The sequence below is a fragment of the Arabidopsis lyrata genome (assembly GCF_000004255.2).
Source record: "Arabidopsis lyrata subsp. lyrata unplaced genomic scaffold ARALYscaffold_1, whole genome shotgun sequence".
In the NCBI taxonomy this organism is placed as follows: Eukaryota; Viridiplantae; Streptophyta; class Magnoliopsida; order Brassicales; family Brassicaceae; genus Arabidopsis; species Arabidopsis lyrata.
The window spans coordinates 33082428-33109357 of record NW_003302555.1 but is presented as its reverse complement, the minus strand read 5'-3'; the positions used below and the strand labels follow the sequence as shown (position 1 = coordinate 33109357).

The 26930-nt window shown below is 35.6% G+C and overlaps 6 protein-coding genes and 1 long non-coding RNA gene across 11 annotated transcripts; 4 read left to right on the top strand and 3 right to left on the bottom strand.

Annotated features, from left to right (window-relative positions):
- Nucleotides 1–2790: 2790 nt before the first annotated feature.
- LOC110224627 (protein ACCELERATED CELL DEATH 6) lies at nucleotides 2791–5131 on the bottom strand. The gene is made up of 3 exons (XM_021010979.1): nucleotides 4375–5131; nucleotides 3744–4282; nucleotides 2791–3563 (listed from the first exon to the last, which is right to left on the bottom strand). Exons 1-3 carry the CDS (start codon nucleotides 5084–5086, stop codon nucleotides 2928–2930), a joined length of 1887 nt encoding a protein of 628 aa, XP_020866638.1. The 5' UTR covers nucleotides 5087–5131; the 3' UTR covers nucleotides 2791–2927.
- A 3227-nt stretch (nucleotides 5132–8358) lies between these two features.
- On the top strand, nucleotides 8359–10062 carry LOC9330751 (alkane hydroxylase MAH1). Of its 2 annotated transcripts, XM_021010425.1 has the most exons (2): nucleotides 8359–8856; nucleotides 9016–10062. In XM_021010425.1, the coding sequence occupies exons 1-2, from the start codon at nucleotides 8400–8402 to the stop codon at nucleotides 9897–9899; spliced, it is 1341 nt and encodes a 446-aa protein (XP_020866084.1). In that variant the 5' UTR covers nucleotides 8359–8399; the 3' UTR covers nucleotides 9900–10062. The 2 variants fall into 2 exon arrangements, with proteins under 2 accessions (XP_020866084.1, XP_002894690.1); XM_002894644.2 differs by having other exon boundaries at nucleotides 8359–10062.
- A 531-nt stretch (nucleotides 10063–10593) lies between these two features.
- LOC9330750 (ras-related protein RABF2b) lies at nucleotides 10594–11454 on the top strand. Its single transcript, XM_021010368.1, has 3 exons — nucleotides 10594–10963; nucleotides 11051–11218; nucleotides 11320–11454. Exons 1-3 carry the CDS (start codon nucleotides 10805–10807, stop codon nucleotides 11377–11379), a joined length of 387 nt encoding a protein of 128 aa, XP_020866027.1. The 5' UTR covers nucleotides 10594–10804; the 3' UTR covers nucleotides 11380–11454.
- Nucleotides 11455–14722: 3268 nt separating this feature from the next.
- LOC9330749 (F-box protein At3g26010) lies at nucleotides 14723–16090 on the top strand. Its single transcript, XM_002894642.2, has one exon. The coding sequence runs from the start codon at nucleotides 14723–14725 to the stop codon at nucleotides 16088–16090; it is 1368 nt and encodes a 455-aa protein (XP_002894688.2).
- Nucleotides 16091–16348: 258 nt separating this feature from the next.
- Nucleotides 16349–18855, top strand: LOC9328078. 4 transcript variants are annotated; one of them, XR_002329156.1, is made up of 3 exons: nucleotides 16349–16610; nucleotides 16745–17183; nucleotides 17346–18855. It is a non-coding gene; the product is annotated as an uncharacterized LOC9328078 (long non-coding RNA). The 4 variants fall into 4 exon arrangements; XR_002329155.1 differs by having other exon boundaries at nucleotides 16689–17183; XR_002329154.1 differs by having other exon boundaries at nucleotides 16349–17183; nucleotides 17346–17784; nucleotides 17862–18855.
- A 314-nt stretch (nucleotides 18856–19169) lies between these two features.
- Nucleotides 19170–21724, bottom strand: LOC9328077 (E3 ubiquitin-protein ligase UPL5). Its single transcript, XM_021010617.1, has 6 exons — nucleotides 21621–21724; nucleotides 21204–21259; nucleotides 21060–21112; nucleotides 20818–20945; nucleotides 19515–20746; nucleotides 19170–19436 (listed from the first exon to the last, which is right to left on the bottom strand). The coding sequence occupies exons 1-6, from the start codon at nucleotides 21664–21666 to the stop codon at nucleotides 19170–19172; spliced, it is 1782 nt and encodes a 593-aa protein (XP_020866276.1). The 5' UTR covers nucleotides 21667–21724.
- Nucleotides 21725–25460: 3736 nt separating this feature from the next.
- Nucleotides 25461–26825, bottom strand: LOC9330748 (F-box protein At3g26010). The gene has a single exon (XM_002891967.2). The coding sequence runs from the start codon at nucleotides 26823–26825 to the stop codon at nucleotides 25461–25463; it is 1365 nt and encodes a 454-aa protein (XP_002892013.2).
- Between the last annotated feature and the right edge of the window lie 105 nt (nucleotides 26826–26930).

Genomic DNA, 26930 nt, shown 5'->3' with positions numbered 1-26930 from the left:
TTTCTTAATTAATTAAAAATAATCTACGTTTTATAAGCGATTCATTTATAATATTTTGATTTTTGATCTAACTGAATTATATGCAATCTCATTTTGTGGTTGTTAATATAAATTAACTCATTGTTCAGACCATATTAATTTATTCAAATAATTTTATTTTCCGTTTTCATATCTTAAAAATATATATTCATAATTGAGTATAATTAAAAAAAGAAAATATATTCATTCTAATATTATATATAGGAACTGACAAAAATCTAATTATATTTTTCAATTACTAATTATAATATATAACAACTTTATTCTAAAATATATAATATATAAATTTTTTAATAAATAAAATTTAACCCTACTGATCTAGTATAACTTATGAGAGAAATCCAAATAATGGTTATTTTGTAATTATTAGCATATTTGTTGTCATTGCAAGAACCAACAAAAGAAATTAGAGAAATTGTTAAAAATGCCCCTTTTTCAATACACCTTTTCAAAAATGCCCCCTTTGAAAGTCTATTTTTAAGTTTGCCCTCTTTTAATTTTTAATAACCATTTTACCCTTATTTGAAACAAAATTAGGTCCACAAAATACAAAATATTTTTTTGGCGGGAAAAGTGATCCCGCAAATTTTTGGCGGGAAACGTGATCCCGCAATTTTACCGCCAAAATTTTTTTTTTCGGGAAAAGTGATTCCGCAATTTTTTTGGTGAAATTGTTTTGGCGGGAAAAATTTACAGGGTATTTTAAAGGTTTTACAGAGTATTTACAAGTGTTTTGTATGGTTTTACAATGTATTTTAAAAGGTTTTACAAGGTACTTATAAGGTTTTATAAGGTATTTATAACTTGTAAAACCTTATAAAAAACTTGTAAAACCTTATAACTTGTAAAACTTTATAAACTAGCTTGTAAAATCTTATAATATCTTATAAATACCTTATAAATACGTTGTAAAACCTTTTAAAATACATTGTAAAACCTTATAAATATCCTGTAAAAAACCTTTAAAATACCTTGTAAATTTTTTCCTCCAAAAATTTAACGCCAAAAAAATTGCGGAATCACTTTTCCCGCAAAAACAATTTTTGGCGGGAAAAATTTTTACGGAAAAAATTTTACAAGGTATTTTAAAAGTTTTACAAGTTTTTACAAAATCAAATTTGTAATTTTGATGTGTGAACATTCTCATGTTTTCCTTATATATTTGTGATATCTTTTATTAAAAGAAGGATAATTTAGTCATTTTGTACATAAAAAGGGGTATTTTTAAAAATGGACAGCCAAAGGGGACATTTTTGAAAAAGGATATTGAAAAAGGGACATTTTTGTGAGTCTCCCAAAAAATTATGAACCATTAAAATGTTTAAATTTTCTACATTATATCTTTCTATCCAAACCGGATCCAGATCCAGATAATAGAAAAAATTAAAACCGGATATCCGGATCCGAGATATTTTATATTATTATTTAACTTTTATTAATAATTTTTCTTATTTTTATATAATTATAATATTTTTAATTCTTTATATTAAATTAATATATATATTATATATATATATATATATTTTGGGACCGATCGGTAACGACTGTTATTTTTGGCTGTGGAAACTTTGGGTGTGATTGATACAGACTTTTTAAGCTTTAAAAAGTTTTAAAAAGTTTCTACAGTCTTTTTTTTTTAATCAAGCTTTTTTTACTTAAAATTTTTTAAAAGTTTTTACAGCCCATTCTTTATTTTTTACTCTTTGTTTTCAATATTTTTTTAAAATAAATCAAATAAAAGTTTATAGTTTTTCCATGTAAACTCTCATAACATTCACTCATAAATTAATTTTTCAAAAATTTAAGTTGATTTACAATTGAATTTTTTTTCTTGTTCTTTTAAGATCTATTTTCCCACATTAGTTGATGAGCTGTCAACACAAGTACAATGCTCCTGCACTTGTTACAATGCTCTTGCGCTAGACTAAAAGACTTGTCATACTCCCACTTGTTTGAGCAGATATTCTTGATGTTATTCTTAAACAATATCCAAGCGTTGTGGATGAACGAGATGAAGAAGGAAGGACTTTTCTTTCCTTTGGAGCATCCATTGGAAATTATGAAGGAATAAGCAACATGTTAGACCGGTTGACGGATGGTATTTTTGTATGTGACGATGATGGATCCTCATATCCAATCCACATGGAAGTAGAGAAAGGTCATTGAACTTTTCAAAGAGATTATTATAAAACGTTGTCCATATTCAAAGCACTTGGTTAACAAAAAAGGCAGAACATTCTTCACATTGCAGCTAATAATGGGAGATTGAATTCTAAGCCAATTGACGACACATGAACAAACAGACCATCTAGCTAACGAGCAAGATGTAGATGGGAATACATCTCTGCATGACTGCATCTAGCTACCATAACGTTGCGCCCTAGAGATGCTTGTTGTCTTACGGGGCAAGAAAAAACCTGTTCATACAGAACCATAGTGGCTTGACAATAAGTCAATAACATGGCGCCCTATATTGCCGAACTAAATCTCCAACCTCATTACATCTTTCGAGAGGTATATATAATTTCCCACCATAACATTACCTTTTCACGATTCACAGATAGATTATAATTATTTACCCTTGGTTGGATTACACAGATTGACACTTATGGTCTTAGTACATGACCACGTCCAAAGAAATGTTAGACTCATCAAAACCATGAAGCTTACAAGACCATTGGTGCCATTGGGACCATTCCGGAAACAAAGAATACATCAATGCTCTTATAGTTGTGGCAGCTCTTGTAGCAACCGTTATGATTTAAACTTTGAAGCGTCTGTAACCTTAAGTCCTGAATTATGGGTATTTATCGGTTAACACGGTAACATCCAGAATAAAATATACAAGGTTACAATTTTATTAGAAAAATAGAAGCTATAACGTTTCTTCATTCATCTGATGCAGTGTACACACCAACAAGATTTTTGTTGTCACCAGCAGCCAAAAGCTTAAGGAAATAGGGATAGTAGAAAATGTGTCGAAGAAGGGGTTGGGAATGAGCATATGGAGACACATAAGGAACAAGGAGCAGCAAAAAAACCAGTAGGAAGATGATACCGATACCTAAAACGAAATAACCAAGCAAGGGGAGATGGCTTACCGCAGCATACGTGCCAGCCATAAATGCTATTGACATTGATGTAAGAGCAAGTCCTAGAAATGGAAGTGCTATGCTGAAGGCTTTGAGTATGATAGAAAGATCACCGAGTTGTGCCCAAATGAGAGCAACTATTGTAATGATAGAAGAGTACAATGCCAATGTGTCGCATACAAGAAAGACTTGAAAAGCGGTTCTCTTGGCCAAAACGGCCATTCCCAAGTGGGGAAAAGAGTCGTTGTAACCACCAGGTAATGTGAATCCTGCAGTGAAAGTCATGGTGGCTACAAGAGTTGCAACCAACAGAAGAGTATTGACTCGATCTTTGTATTTTCCACCATCTGGCTTCTTGAATGATCTAAGATTTTCTGTAATTGGAATGGAACTTTTTGGTGCACCAGCATTGATCAAAGCCATCCAAGTCAACTATCAAGTATACACATACAAGAATTAGTATGGAAAATTTATACATAGTAATATTAGGAGCAAAACCGACTTTTAGCATTTGCAACTAGAGTATTCAAATTGATTAAAATGTTTTGCTATCTATAACCTTAAAATACTTTGAGACAAGCCATCATAGGGGGAGACATCTTGTCACATTACCTGATGAAATATGTAGCTCGAATCAATGTTCTCCTCAGCAACATCTAAAGCTGTGAGACCATTGTAGTTTGTTTTTTTCAGGTCAACTCTGTGGTCCCAAGTAAACATACTCACAACTTTAGGGTGCCAGTTTGTGGTGGCTAGATGCAACGGTGTGTTTCCATTCACATCTTGTTCATTAATCAACCTTTTCTTGTTCTTATCCTTACAACATCTTAGGATAAACTTGATGACTTCGAGTTTCCCATACTTAGCCGCAACATGAAGAATATTTTGACCATCTACGTCAAGCAACTCAAGTGCCTCTGGACAACGCTTAAGAATTTCCTCAAGAATTTGAACATGACCATACTTGGCTGCCATATGAATTGGAAATAAGCCATCATCATCGCTGACATAAACCTTGTGTGGATCTTTGTCCAAAAGATAGCAAAACCCTTGATAATATCCTATGGATGCTCCAAAAGAAAGAGAAGTCCTTCCTTCATCTCTCAAGTTTATAAGACTTGCATCTTTGCTAAGTATAGCAGCAAGGATATCTATTTAAGAAGTTATTTTTGGATTAAAAGTAGCATTAACAAGAAACTTATAGTTATAGGTGTAGATATGTTTAGTAGAATTAACAACAAACCTTTCCTTTTAGCCTTCAATGCTGCATGTACTATGGATCTTCCTCCAACCTTTGAACTTAACTCATTTGTTTGGTGACACATTGTTGTCACAAGATCTGCCTGTCCAGCTTCAACAGCAAGATACAAGGGAGAAAGCCCATCGCTGTTCGCAATAAAAGACAAAGATTTCTCTGCTGAGACCAAATAGGAAGCCACCACCAGATGTTTCCCTTTCAAAGCAACATGCAAAGCAGTGTCTTGGTTTTTGTTCTTAGCAAAATATATCCTTTTTGCAACACCTAGGTCAGTACAAGATATATCATTTATGAAATCAATTAGATTCCATACAACATCTAGATGGCCTGCTCCTGCTGCCACCTGGAGAGCAACTTCACCCATCAGATTTGACTTCATTAGCAAACCTGGGCATTTTGTGATTATATAACGCACTATGCTTGCGTGACCCGATGAAGCAGCAAGATGGAGTATTGTATTTCCACGGTCATTCACAAAGGTTGGAGCAACCCTAATGTAACTGTTATTATTTCTCAGGTAATTATCCTTACCTGCTCTTACTGCAGCCATCGTCTTTGGATCCATCGGCATAGTTTTACTGGTTTCGTCGAAGAGAGTGGACAAATCCAGAGATGGTGTGGATATGACATTGTTTCTTGGTATTGCCGGATGTTTTTCTGCTACTCGTCGATCCAAGTGCACATCAGGCCTTCCCATTGAAAACAGAAATCTCACACTTGAAAATATTTCTATCTAGCTGTTATAAAACAAAATTAATTAAAAAAAAAAAAAAAATCCACTGAATTTGCTTAGCACGTAAATTTAAAGATATGAAAGATAGCTCGAATAAATTTCCAGTATATTTTTAACTGATAGAGCCATTATTAATCTCCATACACCTTTTGTCGTATACGAAAGGCTACTAGAAAATTGCGTGATCTATAAGACTAATAACTACATTATTCCAACTAGCTAAACATTATTAAAAATACAACTTGTAAATTTGATAAAGTATGCAATGGCTTACCGAATTTAGTCAACTATAAAAAATTCAAACAAAGACAACACAAAACGACGACGTATGTAGTAAGACGACATGTTGCGCACTGCGTCTGTCCTTCTCTGTGATGGTTTTATTTTGTCAAAGACTCTTAAGTTAAGAGTCTTAACTTTTGCTCAAAGACTCTAACTTTGAAAGCAAACAAACTGACCTTTTATTACTTGAAAATTGCGTGCATAAAATGATACAAATGACTTGAGCTTTATAGGCTCGACTCTAGACAAGACTTAACGGTCTAAAAAGAATAAAAGGGAATAAAATAAACTAATTGAAAGCAAGATACCAACTTGATTGATCAGGCGCCTTTGATGGATATGGCCGTTGGGACATTGTTGACGCCTAAGACTGGTTATAGAAAACTTATAACGTGAGATTATATCTATGTATGGAAAGTTCTGGTCAGTGTAGAAGTTTCTAGAAGTCGTGGTCTTCTTTAGTTCAAAGGAAACTAGCTGTTGGAGTGCATTGAAGATTCTCGGGTCTTGATATGGAAAGTCTTCGTGTATGAGTGAGCAAGATTGAATCCACCTGATCCAATGGCTAAGAATGAATCTTGAGATGTTCTTAGGATCCTCTAGTTTCTACAAAATTGATCTGTTCAAGATCTGATCTATTCGAATGGCTTCTATCTAGACGTTTCAAAGTCACGGTTTTACCAATTTCAACGTATCGAAGGAAAAGTTTAAGGAATTTGTTGAAGTTATGTGTTTCCGGATTATGAAACTAAGGAATACGACATTGGCAATGTAAATTTTACATCAATACATGAAAAATATGTTACCATAGTTTTGGCCAGTTCACGGCTTCTAAGGTCACGGTAACTCGGTAAGTATCTCTTAAAGGATCACGGTTTGGTATAAATCATCGGTTACCGTTGGATGCTATCAATGGTGGTTTGCGTTTAAGTCAATTTTTATGATGTCACAGTACATGACTCTAATGGTGTTTGGTTGTTTAAGTTGATTTCAGTTTCATGTTTTTCCTTCATATTGGGCTCTGTTGCAGCCACCGAATTTTTGTTCAATCTAAGTCGATGACTGTTAAAAATTTTGGAAACCTAACATCTAAATCAGAAACAGGACATTTTAAACAGTAGTGTATCTCCTCCACATGCTAGGTTTTATGGGTGTCCCACAGTGCCCAATTTGTTCTTAATTATAATTTCTCTTTAGCTAATTAAAGTTCTGATTTTTATTTTATTGTTATAAGTATAAGGTTTGAAAAAAGAATGAACTCAGCATATGGACAAAATTTTATTTGAGCCGAGCATGTAACTGCAGGCTGCAGATATCCATTCGGGTTTAAAATTCGAACAACCACGTATAAAAAATGTAAAGAACTTACATGCATGACTGTAAGAAAATGCATGCATGTTTACACAAAAACGACTCTAGTAAAAAATAATACGACTCTAGGAAAATAGATCACTTTTGGCATTGATGGGCATAATAAAAGCCAAAATGTTGTCTGTACTCTGTACTAACATGATAAGAAAACAAATTAATTTTGCAAAATAAATTAAATAATGATGATAATAAAAGGCTAAAATGAGGTCGTACTAGTACTACCAAAATGTAATGTAGGGAAAAACAACATTTATATTTGTAGATTTAAATATACCAAGTAACTACTAACTAGAAACCAGTCCACAATCAATGTATAAATAAATCTATTTACATATTTTTCACAAATGATAAGATAACAATAGTTTTTTATAAACGGTTGAAATGATTAAAACAAAATAAAATATGGCAGTATAAATATGCATGATCGATCCAACAAAAAAGACCAGTCAAATTCAGCGTCCGGGGATACATGACATTATCGAGACTCTAAGAAGGTAGACGGTTGATGCAACTCTTCTCTCAGGATGGCTTGACAATATCTTCCAACAAATGGTCACTGAAGTTATAAGTGTTATTTTATATAATTATTACCAATATTGTTTATCATTCCTTAGGAGGTCGTTATTTGGGGTTAATTAGGTAGACTTCATGACCATGAAAGAACTCTTTCTTCTGATTATTTTTTTGGATTTGGCGGTCGTTCAAAAAATCGACAAATTAAATGAAATAGTCAAAGAAAAAGATGCTCGGTTTAAGAAATTAGAGAAATAAAATGAGCAGACCCGTCGTCAGACGCTCACCCAACTACAACAAATCATGGAGAAGCAATTCTCAAGATCTTTTCTGTCATCGGTTTGATCTTTTTTATTTGTCAAGTCTTGAACAATGTTTTCTTTTTATTTTTTCTTATTTTCATCATTTGCTAGTATTAAGTTTTCACCAATTTGTAATAATTAATCATATTGATTATGTGATTTTCGAATCAAATTTAAATGTGGAGTATTATTTAGTTTTCGTTATATATATACACATGTATATCCTTTCAGTTACATTATTACAGTCATAAGTTTGAAAATCTGATTCTTAATAATTAATACTAATTAAAGCATATAGCTACGTAGAGAAAGTTGGCCAATGGTTATCAAGCTTTATAATTAAGTCCAAAGAATCTGTCTTGGATGTCTAACAATTCAATTGGTGCAAAGATATTCGAATCCATCCCCCATTACAAAGCCTAAATCCTGGTCTGAAAACGCGATAAGCAACAACTTGTTCCTTTCTACAATCGTCCAGCCTCTATGGAACATCATGTGCCTAGCTCGGGTTTAGGGTCGAGGGTTTAGTTTCGTTAGGTTTCTAAGTTTAGAGCATTATACATAACCGACTAGATCATGTGGTATTAAGCTAAGCAGTACATACAAGACAAAATAGTAAATGAGTTTGATTCCTATCATGTCCATATTCATGCCGTTCCCAAACCGTTTAAGATCGGATGGGACCAGGCAGCCAACAACATTTTTGCCAACCAACGTTGTGCATTCAATTGAGTCTAGGCTATATAATAGCATACCAAATTAACTAAGAGTTTTGTATCTATCTATACTCGTAAATACTTTGTCTAAAAATGGCGATGCTAGGTTTACTTGAACTCTTCGTAGCATTCCTTTTTTCTCTTGTATTTCTTTTTACTTGTTTCTTCATCCACAAGAAACCTCACGGTCAGCCTATTCTCAAGAACTGGCCGTTCCTCGGGATGCTTCCAGGAATGCTCCCCCAAATCCCTCGTATTTACGACTGGACTGTCGAGGTGCTTGAGGCGAGCAATCTAACCTTTTATTTCAAAGGGCCATGGCTTAGTGGAACGGACATGTTGTTCACCGCGGATCCAAAGAATATCAATCACATACTAAGCTCAAACTTTGGGAATTACCCTAAAGGACCTGAGTTCAAGAAAATCTTTGATGTTTTGGGAGAGGGAATCTTAACCGTTGATCTGGAGTTGTGGGAGGATCTGAGGAAGTCAAATCACGCCATGTTTCACAATCAAGATTTCCTCGAGCTCTCACTAAGTAGCAACAAAAGTAAGTTAAAGGAAGGTCTTGTTCCTTTTCTTGATAATGCTGCTCATGAAAACATTATCATAGATTTACAAGATGTGTTCATGAGATTCATGTTTGATACTTCTTCAATTTTGATGACTGGTTATGATCCAATGTCACTATCCATCGAAATGCTGGAAGTTGAGTTCGGTGAAGCTGCGGATATTGGCGAAGAAGCAATCTACTATAGACATTTCAAACCGGTGATGTTGTGGAGGCTTCAAAACTGGCTTGGTATTGGACTTGAGAGGAAGATGAGAACAGCTTTGGCCACGGTCAATCGTATGTTTGCAAAGATCATATCTTCAAGAAGAAAAGAGGAGATAAGTCGTGGGGAAACCGAGCCATCCAAGGACGCGTTGACGTATTATATGAATGTGGACACGACCAAATATAAGCTCTTGAAACCGAAAAATGATACGTTTATAAGAGATGTTATTTTTAGTCTAGTGTTAGCAGGAAGGGACACCACAAGCTCAGCTCTCACTTGGTTCTTTTGGCTTCTTTCTAAGAATCCTCAAGTTATGGCCAAGATCAGACATGAGATCAACACAAAGTATGATCCTGAAGATCTAGAGAAGCTCGTGTATCTGCATGCTGCATTGTCCGAATCAATGAGACTCTACCCGCCACTTCCCTTCAACCACAAGGCTCCTGCAAAGCCAGATGTGCTTCCAAGCGGGCACAAAGTTGAACCAGAATCAAAGATCGTGATTTGTATTTACGCCTTGGGGAGGATGAGATCTGTATGGGGAGAAGATGCATCGGATTTCAAACCAGAGAGATGGATTTCAGACAATGGAGGTCTAAGACATGAACCTTCATACAAGTACGTGGCGTTTAATTCTGGTCCGAGAACTTGCTTGGGTAAACATCTAGCTCTCTTGCAGATGAAGATAGTAGCTCTGGAGATCATAAAAAACTATGACTTTAAGGTCATTGAAGGTCACAAGATCGAAGCAATTCCTTCTATCCTTCTCCGTATGAAACATGGTCTTAAAGTCACAGTCACTAAGAAGATGTGATTATTATGCTTGCTTGGCTTCTACGGTAACTATTACTACTTGTATTACGTACTAGGTGTTTGTCCAACGTCATGCTCATACTTGTATTAAGTTTTATTTAGTAATTTGTATTCGAAATATTTCATATAATATTCAAGGAATAAATGAGTAATTGATAAATTATGCACTTAGGAATTGTATTGGTTTAGTTGTTCCCACTTAATAGTAATATTCATATGTGACTATATAATATAAAAGAAAATTTCACGTTTCTGCTGAAAAAAAAATTTTCTCTCAGTGTTTGGCAAAGTGAGATTTGGTTCTCACGTTTTGACAATTAAGCCAAAATCTGACGAAAATACCCCTAATGACTTAAACTAAATGGCACAGTTGGTTTTCGGTTTAGTTACTTTTTCTTTGTTTTATGGTTTGGTTTTGAATTAAAAAAAAAAAAAAAAAAAATCTTGCGCAGAAACGAAGAAGAAGAACGAGAGAGAGAAAGAGAGAAAGGCGATGGAGGCGATTTTAGGGTTTCCGCTATCTAAATATTTTTGCCAATTTGTTTCCGTCTTCTTTTGATCTTCAACAATCTCAGTTTTGAGCTGAAGATTATCGGGATCCGATTCTCTTCAGATCGATAAATCCATGGCTGCAGCTGGAAACAAGAGCATTAACGCCAATTTGGTCAGTCTTATTAGCTCGATTCTTTTGAGCTCCCTTTGAATTTTTTTTTGTTTTCTCTCCGATGATTGTGAAATTGATTGAATTTGCAGACCCTTTTGTTAGATTTTCAGTTTCCGGATGTGATTCTGTTTCTAATTTGGAGAATTTTGATCGGATTTTGTTGTTAGGGTTTATGTTGGATTTTTATTTAGGTGTTTTCGTAATAGGGTTTTAGTGATTTATCTCGAACCAGGATTATAGATATGAAGATGCTTGCAAACATTCTTGATTGTTTTTTTACTTATTTTGATTTGTTTCTGTGTACTACTTGGTTAAGTCTTCAGGTGTTACTTGGAGATGTTGGAGCTGGAAAATCAAGTCTTGTGTTACGTTTTGTCAAAGATCAGTTTGTTGAATTCCAGGTTAATGGCTCTTCTGTTATAATGATCATCTTGTTGTTTTCACATTCTTTGTGTGCTTCTTGACTTTGATATTTGTTTATGTTATAGGAATCAACCATTGGTGCTGCTTTTTTCTCACAAACGTTAGCTGTCAACGATGCAACTGTCAAGTTTGAGATTTGGGATACAGCGGGTCAGGAACGGTACCATAGTTTGGCTCCAATGTACTACAGAGGTGCTGCTGCTGCAATCATTGTCTTTGATGTTACGAATCAGGTACAAAATGATAAAACTCCATGCTCTCTATTGATCAGTAGATGCAATTCAGTGGCGTTCTACTAAATTATGTTTATTTGAATCTTTTGCTATCTTCTTAGGCCTCGTTTGAGAGGGCAAAGAAATGGGTTCAGGAACTGCAGGCACAAGGTATTGTATAGCTAAGTTATGGCTTTGATTTTTCTTTGTTAGTTTATGACTAACAGTTGCAGGCACTGTCTAGCTTTAGTCTCTGTTTGTTGGTTTTACTAAATAAATAATATATTATAGATAACCCTAATATGGTCATGGCCCTTGCTGGAAACAAATCTGATTTATTAGATGCAAGGAAGGTGACTGCAGGGCAAGACAAATTCTTGGATACAATGTGGGTCTCGAGTTTGGAGACAAATTTGTTTATGTTCACAGTTTATCGGTTCTACATTATTTTGGAATCTTGGGTTTTAATGTGGAAACAAAAATATGTTATTAATATACGGTTCTTATGGAATTATAATGCGTTTTGGGGATGGATTTATATAATTACGTTTTCTACTCCTAGAATAGGGTTTTTAATTTATGAAGTATTCATGGTTCGTCTGGGAAAGGAAAGAAAAATGAATTATACATCGGTCATAGACGCAGCCTGGAGAGCCCAGGAAAAGAGAAGTATTGTACCTAGGGAGGGGCAATTCTCACAAAAATATCGAATTATTTTATGTACACAGACATATCAGAAACGTACATAGTTATATGATGGCAAACATTAAACGTACGTACACCGACAAAAAATGTGGTACACATGGTCCAGACATAAACGTACACTATCTACACAGTGACAAAAAAACAAGGACATAAAACTAAATAGGATTTTTGCAAGTCTTCTTGTTATGACCTGCTTCTCTACATCTTGTACACTGATTCGGAAAGAGTCTTTCTGTCTTTTTTGTAGTGTGTTATAACAAAAAAAACTTCTTAACCAAATTCATTACTTACACGATCAATGCTTGTCTTGGCTCCAAACTTTGTAAATCAACAAGATCAAAACTTCTCCAGCATCACATTCGTTCAGACTAATTTGTTTGTTTGATGGTTCATGCTTAGCTCTTACAATTATATTCACACGTATAAACTAATATTACAACAAGTAATGATGAGTTTTGCATTAAATGTGACAAGAGTCTTGTCTAAACTTTTTAGGCATTAAATACTGATTTATATACAATTGAACCTGATGTATGATAAAAAAACACAAACATGGCATAGGGAAACTACCGAATAATCTGCCAAGATAAGGCCGAGTTCGAAGACGTTGGGCGCAACAAACTTCTTAAACACTCTCACGACAAATACACAAATTGTCCACCCAATGATCTGAGGACACAATTCGGAGATGGTATGATACCCGTCCATCACACGGTTAGCAAGAACAATCGAAAGACTTTGTGTATGATTGATGTAACTGCCGAATGTGAAAGGGTTTTCGTTTGAAGGAACGTGGATAAAATTGAGGAGGAGATGTGGCTTAAATAAGGAAATTCCGTAACGGACGCAGTGGATAGTGCGAAAGTGTTCCAACGGTTGAGATACAAATGTGTGTAACCGTTTGTAAACGTTTTTTACATGAAGATTATACGTACACAGACATAACAAAAACGTACACTAACAAAAACGTACATAGTTATACGATTGCAAACATTAAACATACGTACACCGTCAAAACACTTTGGTACACACGGTCCACACATAAACGTACACTGTCTTCTCGGCGACATAAAACTTTTGAGGAGAACTAAATAGGATTTTTGCAAGTCTTCTTGTTATGGCCTGCTTGTCTACATCGTGTGCACTGATTCGAAATAAGTCTTTTCTGTCTCTTTTTCAAAAAGTGACAACAACAATAAGTTAATAATCTACGCATCTTATACTCAAAACATAATGTTGTGGGATATTTGAAAAATGTGTACAGGTTTGTCAGTTATTTGTATGACTGTATTTTTTTTCATATGTTGTTCATACATGATTTGAATGTTTTGTTTTTATAGTCAAAAAATATTTGAAACGTAAATATACAAATTATTTAGATATTTACGTACATATATACACACACATTACTACCGTGTACGTACACATTATTACCGTGTACGTATATATTATTACCGTTACGCACATATGTGTATATGATATTGCTAATCGTGAATAGTCTTCGATAATAATAAATAAAATATTATTTAAAATAGAAATAAAAATATGAAAATGGGTCTGATAAAAAAAAAAGAATTTTAACTAAAAATATAAAAACAATAAATATTTATAAAATGGAAAAGCGAATCATCTACTGACAAGTGTTTAAGATTTTCAAACCACACACGGCTCTGTGTCACGTTAAAACATACTATTCCTCAATGTTTTTCTTTAGTTGTGAGGTTTGTTTCTACTGCTTCTCGTATTTGACATATGATTATGTAAATTGCGTAACAGAGCTGAAGTTTTGTGAGTCTCATTAGAGTCAATTTGTGTGTTGATCATAGTTGATTTCAATTATTTACTGAAAACAAATTATTAATATTTTTTTAATTGAGTTCGTAGAAAACTTGTATGAAATTGGTAAGATATTTTTGGTAGAAATATGTCCTTATTTGAGTTTTTTCTATTTACGTGTATGTAGTTTACGGTATACACAGTATTGATTATAAAATGGATATGTACTTCAGTTATATCATGTACTATTGTGGAGACGGTGTACGTAATATTTATAGAGTTTGTATTTTAGTTTTTCGACTTCAAAATACGCTAATATAAACTAGATTTACAAAATCAATAAATAAATTAAATGTAAAAAAACAAAAGATTATAAGAAAATTGTGAACAGTCAATCGCATAACTGAACCGCATAACTGAACCGTGTACAGTGTACGTAACTGAACCGTACAGTGAACAGTACATCGCATAACTGAACTGCATAACTAAACCGGAACAGTGTACATAACTGAACCGCATAACTGAACCGTACAGTGAACAGTACATCGGTACGCTGGCAGGGGTAAAATGGTCAGATTTTGGCTAAATTGTCAAAACTTGAAAGTCAATTCTCACTTTGCCAAAACATGAAATTAAAACTTGGTCTTATGCCAAAACATGCAATTTACCCATAATATAATTTGTTAAGTATGTTGATTGGTGGTAATCATATTCATCGTGGGTAGTGAACTTCCCGATCACTCATCGAGGGTAGTTTTTTCTTAAATAGAATATTTATTTTGTTGAAAAAAAGGAAATCCACAACGAAAGAAAAAGATATGGAAGATATCAATAAAATAAAAATATAAAAAGGTAAAAATCCTCATCATATTAGAAAGCATCTCAACCGTCTGATTAAAAGCTAAGAAACTTTGGTTGCTTGTCTTTATTTTAGGTTTTCTTCTTTTATTGCTTCCAACCAAGAAACCGATCCCCAAAAATATGAACGGAAGAGAAAAGAAAGTTAGAAAACTTCCAATAAGAAGAGCAAACAAGAATGGAGCAATGACCAAGCATCATGATCATGTTTCCGAGGAGATTCTGATTGAGATACTAGCGAGGTTACCATTGAGAAGCATCAGGAGATTCAAATCTGTTTGCAAAACATGGAAATCGGTAACAGAAACAGATTATTTCCGGCGGCTCTTTGTGTCTCTGCACAAAAACTCGTCTTCCTCTTGGTCACTAGTGGTGGGGACCAAGGCAAGTGACCTCATAAGCTTGCATAGATGCGAGACATGGGATCTTCCAAAGTCTCTAGCTTGTTATATTCAGAGTCATATAACAATAGGCCATGTCAACTACGTGGCCTCTTCCAATGGATTGGTTTTCATGGATGGATATAAGACTTCCTTCGTGGGCAATCCAGTATTACAACAGTGGGTTCGAATCCCTTCCCCTCCATATCCTTTTGTAACTCTTCCCTTTGGTCTTGTGACGCGCGTGGACGACGACGGCGTCGTTCTTGGCTTCAAAGTGGTTAGGATCGCTGTAGATAAACAAAAGAGACAAGAATCATTGACTATGTTGTGTCTTTGTGTGTATTCGTCTGAGACAGGCGTTTGGTCTAAAAAGCGACTTGATTGCTCTCATTACTTTACCAACTGGGGTCTTCCTATGGCTCTCAACGGGACGCTTTTTATATCACCAGAAGATATTGATGATCCTGCTGCTGTATCAGGAGTGCTTATAGCTCATGATTTCTATGGTGAAGAATCCGATCTATGTCGGGTTATACCTCTCCCGGATCATGAACTGGATCACAACTGGTGCTTCAAAAGAGCCTGGACTACATCCGCAGGATCAGTCATGTATATCAAAACACTAGCTCACAATCTTTTGAAGGTTTGGATGTTGACCAAAAATGATGATTGGAAGCTTCTGTGGGAGATACGCCTCCCGTTTATAACTTGTGATGATGATATCCTCTATTATGCTCCCTTGGCAATGAATCCGTTTGATGGCAATATTGTCTACTTATGGAGTCAACAGAAGCGTTATTTGGTATCGTGTAACTTGCAGACGCACAACTTCAAAATCTTGAGCGAAGAAGAAGTATCTACAAGGCGTATTGATGATGATGGCCTTGAAAAATGTGTTGTGAACCAGTCTACATGTGAGCAGCTTATGAATGCGAGTTTTGATCCAGACTCATTGGACCATTGTGTATATCCACTCACTCTTTTTCATTTCGTTCTTCCACGGTGGATGGAATCGCTACCATGTCCTCCCCATGTTGAGATGATGGATACAAGTTCACTACTCTCTTACATTCTTGTAATGGAGGCGAATAGACCAGAGTTTAAGGATACCTTTGGAATTCGTGAACGCTTGTTGCGTAGCCGTTTCTTCTCGACAAAACGGAGAGAATAGTAGAGGCGAATAGGGGTTTTTCGATTCGATCTTTTGTGTTTTTTTTTTTAATTTTTTTCCCATGTTTTTGTTATAATTCTATCGTAGTATTTGATGTTGATTTCGATGTTTTAAGTCTTGTTGAAACATGTTACGTGGTATGCCTCTCAAAATCTTGAGAGTTCTTTCCTTTCAGACCTTTTAAAACTCAGGTTCTTCTAGACTGAATTGGTTGTCATTTTTTCAAAACAGATGGTGTGTTTGGAGTAAGAGTTCTTCTCTCTATTGCTACTGGTAAGAGTTCTTGTTCTCAGATGATTATTAACTTAAGGTCGAAATTGTAGTTACGGTTTATGTGAATATAGAGAAGCAAAGACAGAGATTTTTGGGGCAAAGCACCTAGCTTTGCTAATTTCAGGCGAATTTGAATTGTAAATTAGTAACTTGCTCATATATTTGCAATGTTAGCTAGAGAGACATAACATCTTGCAAAATCCTACAATGTTGGAGAAACATCTTCTTGTCTCTTGGCAAAGTATAGGTAATGATTTTGTCTCTTGAGTAAATCGTTTGGGTAAAACCTTGTCTTATTTGTCATTGTGTAATGTTATTATGATAGATGAAGCTCATGAGAGATCTATGTTATGTTGCTGAAAGTCATAATTGTACTTTCAGAAACTTCTATAATCACTTCAGGCGTCATCCTGAGCTATGTCAAGACAGGATCCTGGACCAAAGTTGGTACCTGCAATCTTATCTGTTGAGCTATAATTGTACTTTCTTCAGTGTGAAAATTTACTATGTTGAGGAACCTGTATCAGCTTATATCCGATCACTTGTTTCAACGATATTGTTGATAAATGAGCGGCTACTTTGATTTGATCTTCTTATAACCATCTCATGTGTTCTTATAACCATCTTTTAGTATATAACCATTGGCCTGGGAAGTGTGTTACAGGTAACTCTATCCGTTTATAAAAGTGACAGAATTGTGTCTGATATAGTGGTTTAGTGCTCATTAATCCTCTTCCTGATATTCTTATGGTAAATAGGCTTTACACCGAAGATTATCTTCTCGATGCAGAGGTCGAATCTTGTTTCTACTGTAAAACAGGTACCAAAATTGCTCAACTCTTGTCATTTAGCTTCATTTTTTTTTAAGAACTCAAAACCACACATAAGTTTTTTTATAGCTTTTTAGTAAGTAAATATCCAGATGACAGGAAGCTCTTGCTTCTAGATTGCTCAAGCTCTGTTGATTTTTTGGTTTTTTCAGCTAAAAGCTTTAGGCATAGATAATATCTTGGTTTCGAATGGCCTGCACCTCCGTTACATAAAACAATGATCCGAGCACTTGAAGTACTTTATTCACTTCAGATCTTCCCGATGATGATGCTAAACTCACTTCGCCAACAGGATTCCAAGTTGCAGAACTTCCACTGGTACTTTTTCTTCCTGACCTTGAGTTATTATATACCTAAGATGTAATGTTCATTTGCAGTTTCTACATGTCTCCATTTCATCGTCGAAAATGATTTTGGCTTCAAGTGAGCTTGGTTGTTCTGATGAGATCATTGCAACCACTGCAGTTCTCTCTATCCTAGTAAAACCCCTTTTTCATTGCAACGGATGCAATCTTAAACATATTACTTTGCAGTCCGTTTGGGTCATTGCCAGAACAAGATGAAGCAAAACTGAGATTTTCAGCCGCAGAGGTATATATTGCTATAGAACTATATCTGTGGAAATCTTTTTTGACTGATGAGTGAAATCATTGTTCTTGTCTATATAGGGTGAGCATGTCACATTCCTGAATGTATACAAAGGGTTTCTTTGAGTCGGAAAAGCCTTACAAGAATTTCGCAGAAAAAAGTAGTTGAAACCAGGGAACACCTTGAAACCATGTGACAGAGACATGTAGATTTTGATTTCTGGGATTGAGGTATGGTTTGGTGGTGTGTCAGCCTAAGTTGTTGGTTGCACTATTAGAGCATGAAGAATGCCCCAAGTAAAGATGAAAAGGCTGCTGGAAATAAAAAAGGTTCTTGGTGTTCTTTGGGTAAAAATGGATCAATTGGAGTGGCTGCAAGAAGAAAGAAGATGTGTCTCAAGTTCTGACACACTTTCTCAAGTAAGGAGCCATGATTTAACATTTTGATACGGAAGAACAGGGAATTGGATCAAAAATCAGTGGAGAATGGTTTTAGTTCTGAAAGGTTGAAGGTTTCTAAAATATGTTGCAGATCTGTGGAAAAATTTTCAGTGCGAAGTAAGCTAGAGATGAGATTATTGAAGTGGTTCAGTGGGATTCTCAGAAGAAGAAAATGAAAGAGACATGTACAAGTAAATGTATCCCAAGAGTTGTCTCAAGACTGATCACTTGAAGAATGTGAAGGTGTTGTGTATATAGCTTGATGGACAACTTATCTCAAAGCTAGTGTCAGAAACTGAAGAGGAGTCCTAGAAAGGACGAAAAATGCAGAGAAATCAAGCTGCATTTAGAAAGACAACAACTCAGGAGTGTAAAGCTGTCTTGGTTGCATCATGAGGAGACTACATACATAAGAAGAAGAAGTCATTGTTCTCTGTGTCTGTTCTTGTAATGATACAGAGATAAATAGAGCTTCCCTTTTCTCTTCCTCTATTTCTGATATCACATTTGTCTGCAGCTCCACTATCTTTTCCAGCTCTTTCAACTCTAGTCATCAGACACAAGCTCAGTATCTTTGACACACACCTGGATATATCTCTTGATCCACGTTTTATTTAGATGGAATATTGATCAATATTCTCCTGTTTAGATCGCGTATATATTGTTAAGTTGGCATATCGATCCATAATTTCCTATGTGTCCTTGTTGTATTAGGAAAATTGGCATAGACTTTGTGAGTTACAAGTCTAACAATATTCATCCATTTATACTTATTGTTTACACTGTAAAAGTTCTCTATACCTGTAAAAGCAATCAAGTACACATCCATCCGTGGGAAGAAAGAAAGATGCTATATAATGCACCAAATCAATCAAACACCTATAAGCTCTATGTTTCACCAAAACCAGATTATTAAGCCTATGCTTCACCAAAACCAGAGTGTTAAGCCTATGCTTCACCAAAACCAGTGTATTCGTGCGTGATCCACATGATAGCTCGCTCCGTGTGTTTATATGTGTCGTAATCGGGAAGGCGAAGGCTATAGCAACAAGTTTGCGATTGGGGCTTGTATAGATTCTTTGATTCTTTCGGTGTATCCATTCTCAAGATGGAGAGTCTTGGAAGTCCTTGAAATCCATCTCTAGGCAAAAACCGGTGTGATGTCCAGAAGCACAAAAGCCTATGCAAGTCTTCTTGGTTCATTTGAGAGACCACCTGAAACAATAAAAGAATAGATCAAGTAAGTTGATTGCAATCTAAAAATTTCAACCACCAAGGAAGAAGACTTCTTACATTCCAAAACCATAAGATCACATTATCACTTCGTTGATAGTTGACATAATCGGTATATTGATTCCAATCCTCTACATTGATGACGTCATATTGTGATCCACGGAGCATTGAGTCCAAGTCTTCAAGTTTCAACAAACTGAAGAATCTATCAGCTTTAACTCCTTCATCAATCATGTCTTCAACACCATAAGAGAAATGCAGAACTTGGTCCCTGATTCGGAGAAAATAGCGGTCATGCATGATCAAAGTGATGTACTCCTCTCTGTTTGAACTTGTAACTTGTCTGTTATCATTATCGTAACACAGCCCTGAGAAAGTAAGTCCATATCCCTGCAAAGCATCAAACTCTTGAGCATCCATCTCAAGCATTTCCTTGTATTTCTTGTGCAATTCCTTGTCCGTGTGAATCAAGTCTTTCCAGGAGAAGAGTTTCTTTCCAGCTAGGTGAAGGAAGAAGAGAGGATCAAACAAAATCCCGACTTGCATTTCGTGCTTCAAAGCCATAGATATTATCCTCCCAGAAAATCGGTATTTCTGTAGATAATTCTCTTCCATCAAGGGGTTCGGATGTGGGGAAAACCGTCTAGAATCGTCTGGAGAAGGTATGAATAGCTTGTTTTCCGGATCAAATAGGTTGTTGCAGACCAAACAAAGCCACTCCCTTAATACTCCATCTCCTTCAGCTTCTTCATATTCAAACTGAATAGAAATCCCAGCATGGAAGTCCCATGGGTCTGCAGCCATGACTTGATTCAACGAATCTTTAAAGAGACTTGTTCTAGAAACCACAACCTGAAGCTGGTGATCTTCAACATCGTCTTCAATTTGTAGTAGTAGTCTTGGAAACAAACTTTGAACTAGATGGTTCCTCACGTAAAAGTTTGTGAGCTCTTTTAGCTTCATGACCCAAGGTATATCCTCTTTTGTCGAAACACAAATCAGTAAACTGCAGAATGCATCTGTCCAGCGTTTTAGAATCTCCTCAAAGCGTTTCTTAAACTCCTTATCTGATTCAGACATAGAAACAAGCTTTTCCAGAGTTGAAAGCAGAGGCCTCCATGTCTCAGGGAGTGATTCTAACAATATAGCTCCACTTGGGTGTTCCTGCGTTAGAGAATCTGCAATACGAAGAGAAGTCTTGGCTGCACACAAAATATCTTCACCGCTGTAAGTCATGTAGAGGAACCCATCTTCATCTTTGTGTTTTTCATATATCTCAGACATCAATGCAGCTGTCAATAAACAAAAGTAGACAAGTGAGACCAAGTTTCAGGTGAAGAATGAAACTGCGGTGTTAAAAGACCCTTACTAGTTGGTGTCATGAGTGTGTTCTTGAAAAAGACAAAGATTTCTGTCTGATCTCTTAGCTTCATTTGCTTACGAAGCACAGACACAAATTCTCCAGCGTTTAGATTTGCTGGGACGAGAAACCTAAACAAAGTGTAAAGCAAATCTACTCATCTCTACTCATCACTTAATCAACAGTTACTCAAAGACAAGGAATCTACAAAGAGAGACAAGATGGAAGAACATATCTCTACTTACTTATGCTTGTCAATGTCAGGAACATCACTTTCTCCACTCTTTTCAACAATTACCTAACAAGTTTAAGTGTTTCTAAATCAGAACATTGCTTTAACTAAACTTAGTAAGACTATGAAATGTTATGTTCATCAAGTGAAAATGTACCGGAAATCTCTCAGGGTACTTGTCTCTGATTCGAGCAACTTTATCCATCCTTTCCTCTGATTATCAAAGTAAAACCAAAAGATCAATCACAGAGTAAAGCATAACATTCAAACAAAAGAAGAAAAATAAACATGATTATGTATAATTTGTATCCCTAAGAGTCAAGAACAAACACAAACATAGAAATCAAGAGCAAAGAGAGAATCAAAACCATATACAGAGTCCAAAATCAGAACCAGCTTTCACAAAGATCATAATCCTAAACGATTGGAAGCAATTTTTCATAGGCAATACTCATAACCAGAATCAAAAACCCCAAAGTTTCTTTCGATTCGGTGATCACAAATTCAGAATCAGAGATGAAAAATTATCATTCAGGAACAGCTAATAGAGAGAATGAGAAATTGAGGAACTAACCCAGAGGTTTCGAAAGCTTGAAGTAGCTTGTATTCATGGTGACCATGCGAAATTGATTATGAGAATCGTCGAATTAGGGTTTCAGCGATTTGATGGAAACTGGAGAAACGATGGAGAGAAATCTATCAACGGAGAAGACAGAGCTTTAAAAAGTCTGGAGGGAAATTATAATTTTTATTATTAAATTACCTTTTACACACTATTAGTAAAATATTTCTTTCCGGTCCTCGATTTTTATTACTCTTACAATATCGACCCTAATCTTTCTAATCTCTACGACTGGAATCAAACAATGAATGTTTCAGGAATAAATCAAAATATAACTGAAATAACGTTATGCAACATTCATTTTTACGTAGCCAAATCTATATATATATATATATGCTACCATACTAAATAAATATATATTTTTGTTCAACAAAAGAAACTTATATAAAAAATACTTTTTTTGTTCAACAAAAGAGAAAAACTTATAAAATTATAAACATATATATATATATATATATATATTTAGTATGGTAACATACATAATTAATTTTATAAGTTTTTCTCTTTTGTTGAACAAAAAAAGTTTTTTTTTAAGCTTCAACAATGAAAACTCCAAAAATATATATATATATATATATATATATATATATATATTGTTATAGTATTAAATTTATGTCATAGACTCATAGGCTTTTTGTTTTGGTGACATAAATTTAATATTCATTCCATCTTAATAAGATGTGGGCAAAATTATAATTCAATATTCATTCCATCTAAATAAAACGTGGATCAAGAGATATATCCAGGTGTGTGTCAAAGATACTGAGCTTGTGTCTGATGACTAGAGTTGAAAGAGCTGGAAAAGATAGTGGAGCTGCAGACAAATGTGATATCAGAAATAGAGGAAGAGAAAAGGGAAGCTCTATTTATCTCTGTATCATTACAAGAACAGACACAGAGAACAATGACTTCTTCTTCTTATGTATGTAGTCTCCTCATGATGCAACCAAGACAGCTTTACACTCCTGAGTTGTTGTCTTTCTTCTAAATGCAGCTTGATTTCTCTGCATTTTTCGTCCTTTCTAGGACTCCTCTTCAGTTTCTGACACTAGCTTTGAGATAAGTTGTCCATCAAGCTATATACACAACACCTTCACATTCTTGAAGTGATCAGTCTTGAGACAACTCTTGCGATACATTTACTTGTACGTGTCTCTTTCATTTTCTTCTTCTGAGAATTCCACTGAACCACTTCAATAATCTCATCTCTAGCTTACTTAGCACTGAATAAAATTTCCACAGACCTGCAACTCGCTGAATGCCTTTACCAATCAACCGGCTTCAAACAAATCTGTAAATCTTTTTACACATCGGTAACCTTTTTTGTTCTTGGCTTGCTCTTTTCATGAACCGTTATTCAACAATGAGTTATGCAGCTTTTTAACTCTTTCCTTTTAAGCTAGCATATACTTCTTAAATCATTTAAGACCTGATATGACTTGAGACTTCTTCTAAACATAGCTCCACCTGAATTTAACATCTTCATGTAAAATCAATTCCTTCTCCTGGAACATAGCACTGTTCAGAAGTTTCTATGTATCTGCAAACATAGCTTAACCTTTTTAACAGGATAGAGAGAACTGCAGCGGTTGCAATGATCTCATCTGAACAACCAAGCTCACTTGAAGCCAAAGTCATTTTCGACGATGAAATGGAGACATGTAGAAACTGCAAATGAACATTATATCTTAGATATATAATAATTTAAGGTCAGGAAGAAAAAGTACCAGTACAAGTTTTGCAACTTGGAATCCTGTTGGCGAAGTGAGTTTAGCATCATCATGCTCGGATCTGAAGTGAATAAAGTACTTCAAGTGCTCCGGATCATTGTTCATGGGACCGAGGTGCAGGCCATTTAAAACCAAGATATTATCTATCCCTAAAGCTTTTAGCTGAAAAAACCAAAAAATCAACAGAGCTTGAGCAATCTAGAAGCAAGAGCTTCCTGTCATCTGGATATTTACTTACTAAAAAGGATAAAAAGCTTGAAATAAAAAACTTATGTGTGGTTTTGAGTTCTTAAAAAAAAGAAGTTAAATGACAAGAGTTGAGCAAGTTTGGTACCTGTATTACAGTAGAAACAAGATTCGACCTCTGCATCTCCCAGGCATTTGGTTGAGAAGATAATCTTCGGTACCATAAGAATATTAGGAAGAGGATTAATGAGCACTAAACCACTATATCCTGTAACACATGAGATGGTTAAAAGAAGATCAAATCAAAGTAGCCGATCATTTATCAACAATATCGTTGAAACAAGTGATCGGATATAAGCTGATACAGGTTCCTCAACATAGTAAATTATCACACTGAAGAAAGTACAATTATACCTCAACAGATAAGAATCAGGAATCTGTTAATTATAGAACTTTGATGCGTTTTTTACAGGCAATGCATCTGTTAATTATGCTTTACCTACCTTTCTTCTTCTCTGACTTGTATTTCTTATCACTTCTTTGTTGCTCCAATCCCATTTGCTTTCTTCTTCAAGAATAACATCCCTGGAGATGTCAATCTTGTTCTCTTCCAGTACATAGACCCTGTAGCCTTTGGTCTCAGAACTCCAAGCTTCAAATGGTGTCTTGTTCTCAAGCGCCCTAGTTGTTGTTCTGTTTTGGGTCTTTTGCTTTGATCATGGCTCTTGCCATCTCTACCAAGCTTCTGTTTCTCCTTTCTGAGACGCCATTTTGCTGTGGTGAGAGTATGTTGCAGTCAATTGTCTTTCAATGCCGTTTTGTTCTAGAAATCTTGTAAAATCTCCAGAGAGATACTCTGTTCCTCTATCAGTTCTTAACTTCTTGATTCTACAACCAGCTTGATTCTCAACAAGATGCTTGAACCTTTTGAATGTGTTGAACACTTCTGACTTTGCCTTCAAAAAATATACCCAGACCATTCTTGTTGCATCATCAATAAAAGTCACAAGGTATTTGCTACCTTTTATAGATGAGTTTTGCTGGGCCGCATACATCACTGTGAATCAGTTCAAGCTTTTCTCTTACTCTTGATTCTGATTCTTTTGGGAATGGATCACGGCTGTGCTTGCTCAGAATGCAGCTTTCACATCTTTCTTTATCTACTTTGAATCATTTCTTTAGACTGAATTATCTTCAGGTTTGAGTATCCGACGTGTCCAAGCCTTTGGTGCCACAGTTCTGCAACCTCACTCTTGACTACCATTGCACTTTCTCCTTTAGAAGGCCATTTTATATGGAAGCTCTTGTTCACTATCTTAACTTCACCAATCTTTCTTCCCAGTTTACATGTATGATGCAGCTTTTCTGTTTAAACTTGACTTGGTATTCATTAATGATCATTTGAGGAACACTCAAGAGATTGATTTTTGCCAAGCTTTGGTACAAGAAAGACATCTCTTATGATTCTGACTCATCACCTGAATATCTCCTTTTCCTTTTGACATTAATCCTTTCAACAATTATTGTCTCCTTTGCTTTCTCTGTTCTTTGGATTAAGATAACGAATAAAAACCATCTGTTTATTGATTGGATTTATCTCCTACTTGCACCATAGCTCCAAACACACCATCTGTTTTGAAAAAATGACAACCAATTCAGTCTAGAAGAACCTGAATTTTAAAGATCTGAAAGGAAAGAACTCTCAAGATTTTGAGAGGCATACCACGTAACATGTTTCAACAAGACTTAAAACATCGAAATCAACATCAAATACTACGATAGAATTATAACAAAAACATGGGAAAAAAATCCGGAACAAACAAATTAAAAAAAAAAAACACAAAAGATCGAATCGAAAAACCCCTATTCGCCTCTACTATTCTCTCCGTTTTGTCGAGAAGAAACGGCTACGCAACAAGCGTTCACGAATTCCAAAGGTATCCTTAAACTCTGGTCTATTCGCCTCCATTACAAGAATGTAAGAGAGTAGTGAACTTGTATCCATCATCTCAACTTGGGGAGGACATGGCAGCGATTCCATCCACCGTGGGAGAACGAAATGGAAAAGAGTGAGTGGATATACACAATGGTCCAATGAGTCTGGATCAAAACTCGCATTCATAAGCTGCTCACATGTAGACTGGTTCACAACACATTTTTCAAGACCATCATCAATATGCCTTGTAGATTCTTCTTCTTCGCTCAAGATTTTGAAGTTGTGCGTCTGCAAGTTACACGATACCAAATAATGCTTCTGTTGACTCCATAAGTAGACAATACTGCCATCAAACGGATTCATTGCCAAGGGAGCATAATAGAGGATATCATCATCACAAGTTATAAACGGGAGGCGTATCTCCCACAGAAGCTTCCAATCATCATTTTTGGTCAACGTCCAAACCTTCAAAAGATTGTGAGCTAGTGTTTTGATATAGATGACTGATCCTGCGGATGTAGTCAAGGCTCTTTTGAAGTACCAGTTGTGATCCAGATCATGATCCGGGAGAGGTATAACCCGACATAGATCGGATTCTTCACCATAGAAATCATGAGCTATAAGCGTTCCTGATACAGCAGCAGGATCATCAATATCTTCTGGTGATATAAAAAGCGTCCCGTTGAGAGCCATAGGAAGACCCCAGTTGGTAAAGTAATGAGAGCAATCAAGTCGCTTTTTAGACCAAACGCCTGTCTCAGACGAATACACACAAAGACACAACATAGTCAATGATTCTTGTCTCTTTTGTTTATCTCCAGCGATCCTAACCACTTTGAAGCCAAGAACTACGCCGTCGTCGTCCACGCGCGTCACAAGACCAAAGGGAAGAGTTACAAAAGGATATGGAAGGGAAGGGATTTGAACCCACTGTTGTAATACTGGATTGCCCACGAAGGAAGTATCATATCCATCCATGAAAACCAATCCATTGGAAGAGGCCACGTAGTCGAGATGACCTGTTGTTATATGACTCTGAATATAACAAGCTAGAGACTTTGGAAGATCCCATGTCTCGCATCTATGCAAGCTTATGAGGTCACTTGCCTTGGTCCCCACCACTAGTGACCAAGAGGAAGAGGAGTTTTTGTGCAGAGACACAAAGAGCCGCCGGAAATAATCTGTTTCTGTTACCGATTTCCATGTTTTGCAAACAGATTTGAATCTCCTGATGCTTCTCAATGGTAACCTCGCTAGTATCTCAATCAGAATCTCCTCGGAAACATGATCATGATGCTTGGTCATTGCTCCATTCTTGTTTGCTCTTCTTATTGGAAGTTTTCTAACTTTCTTTTCTCTTCCGTTCATATTTTTGGGGATCGGTTTCTTGGTTGGAAGCAATAAAAGAAG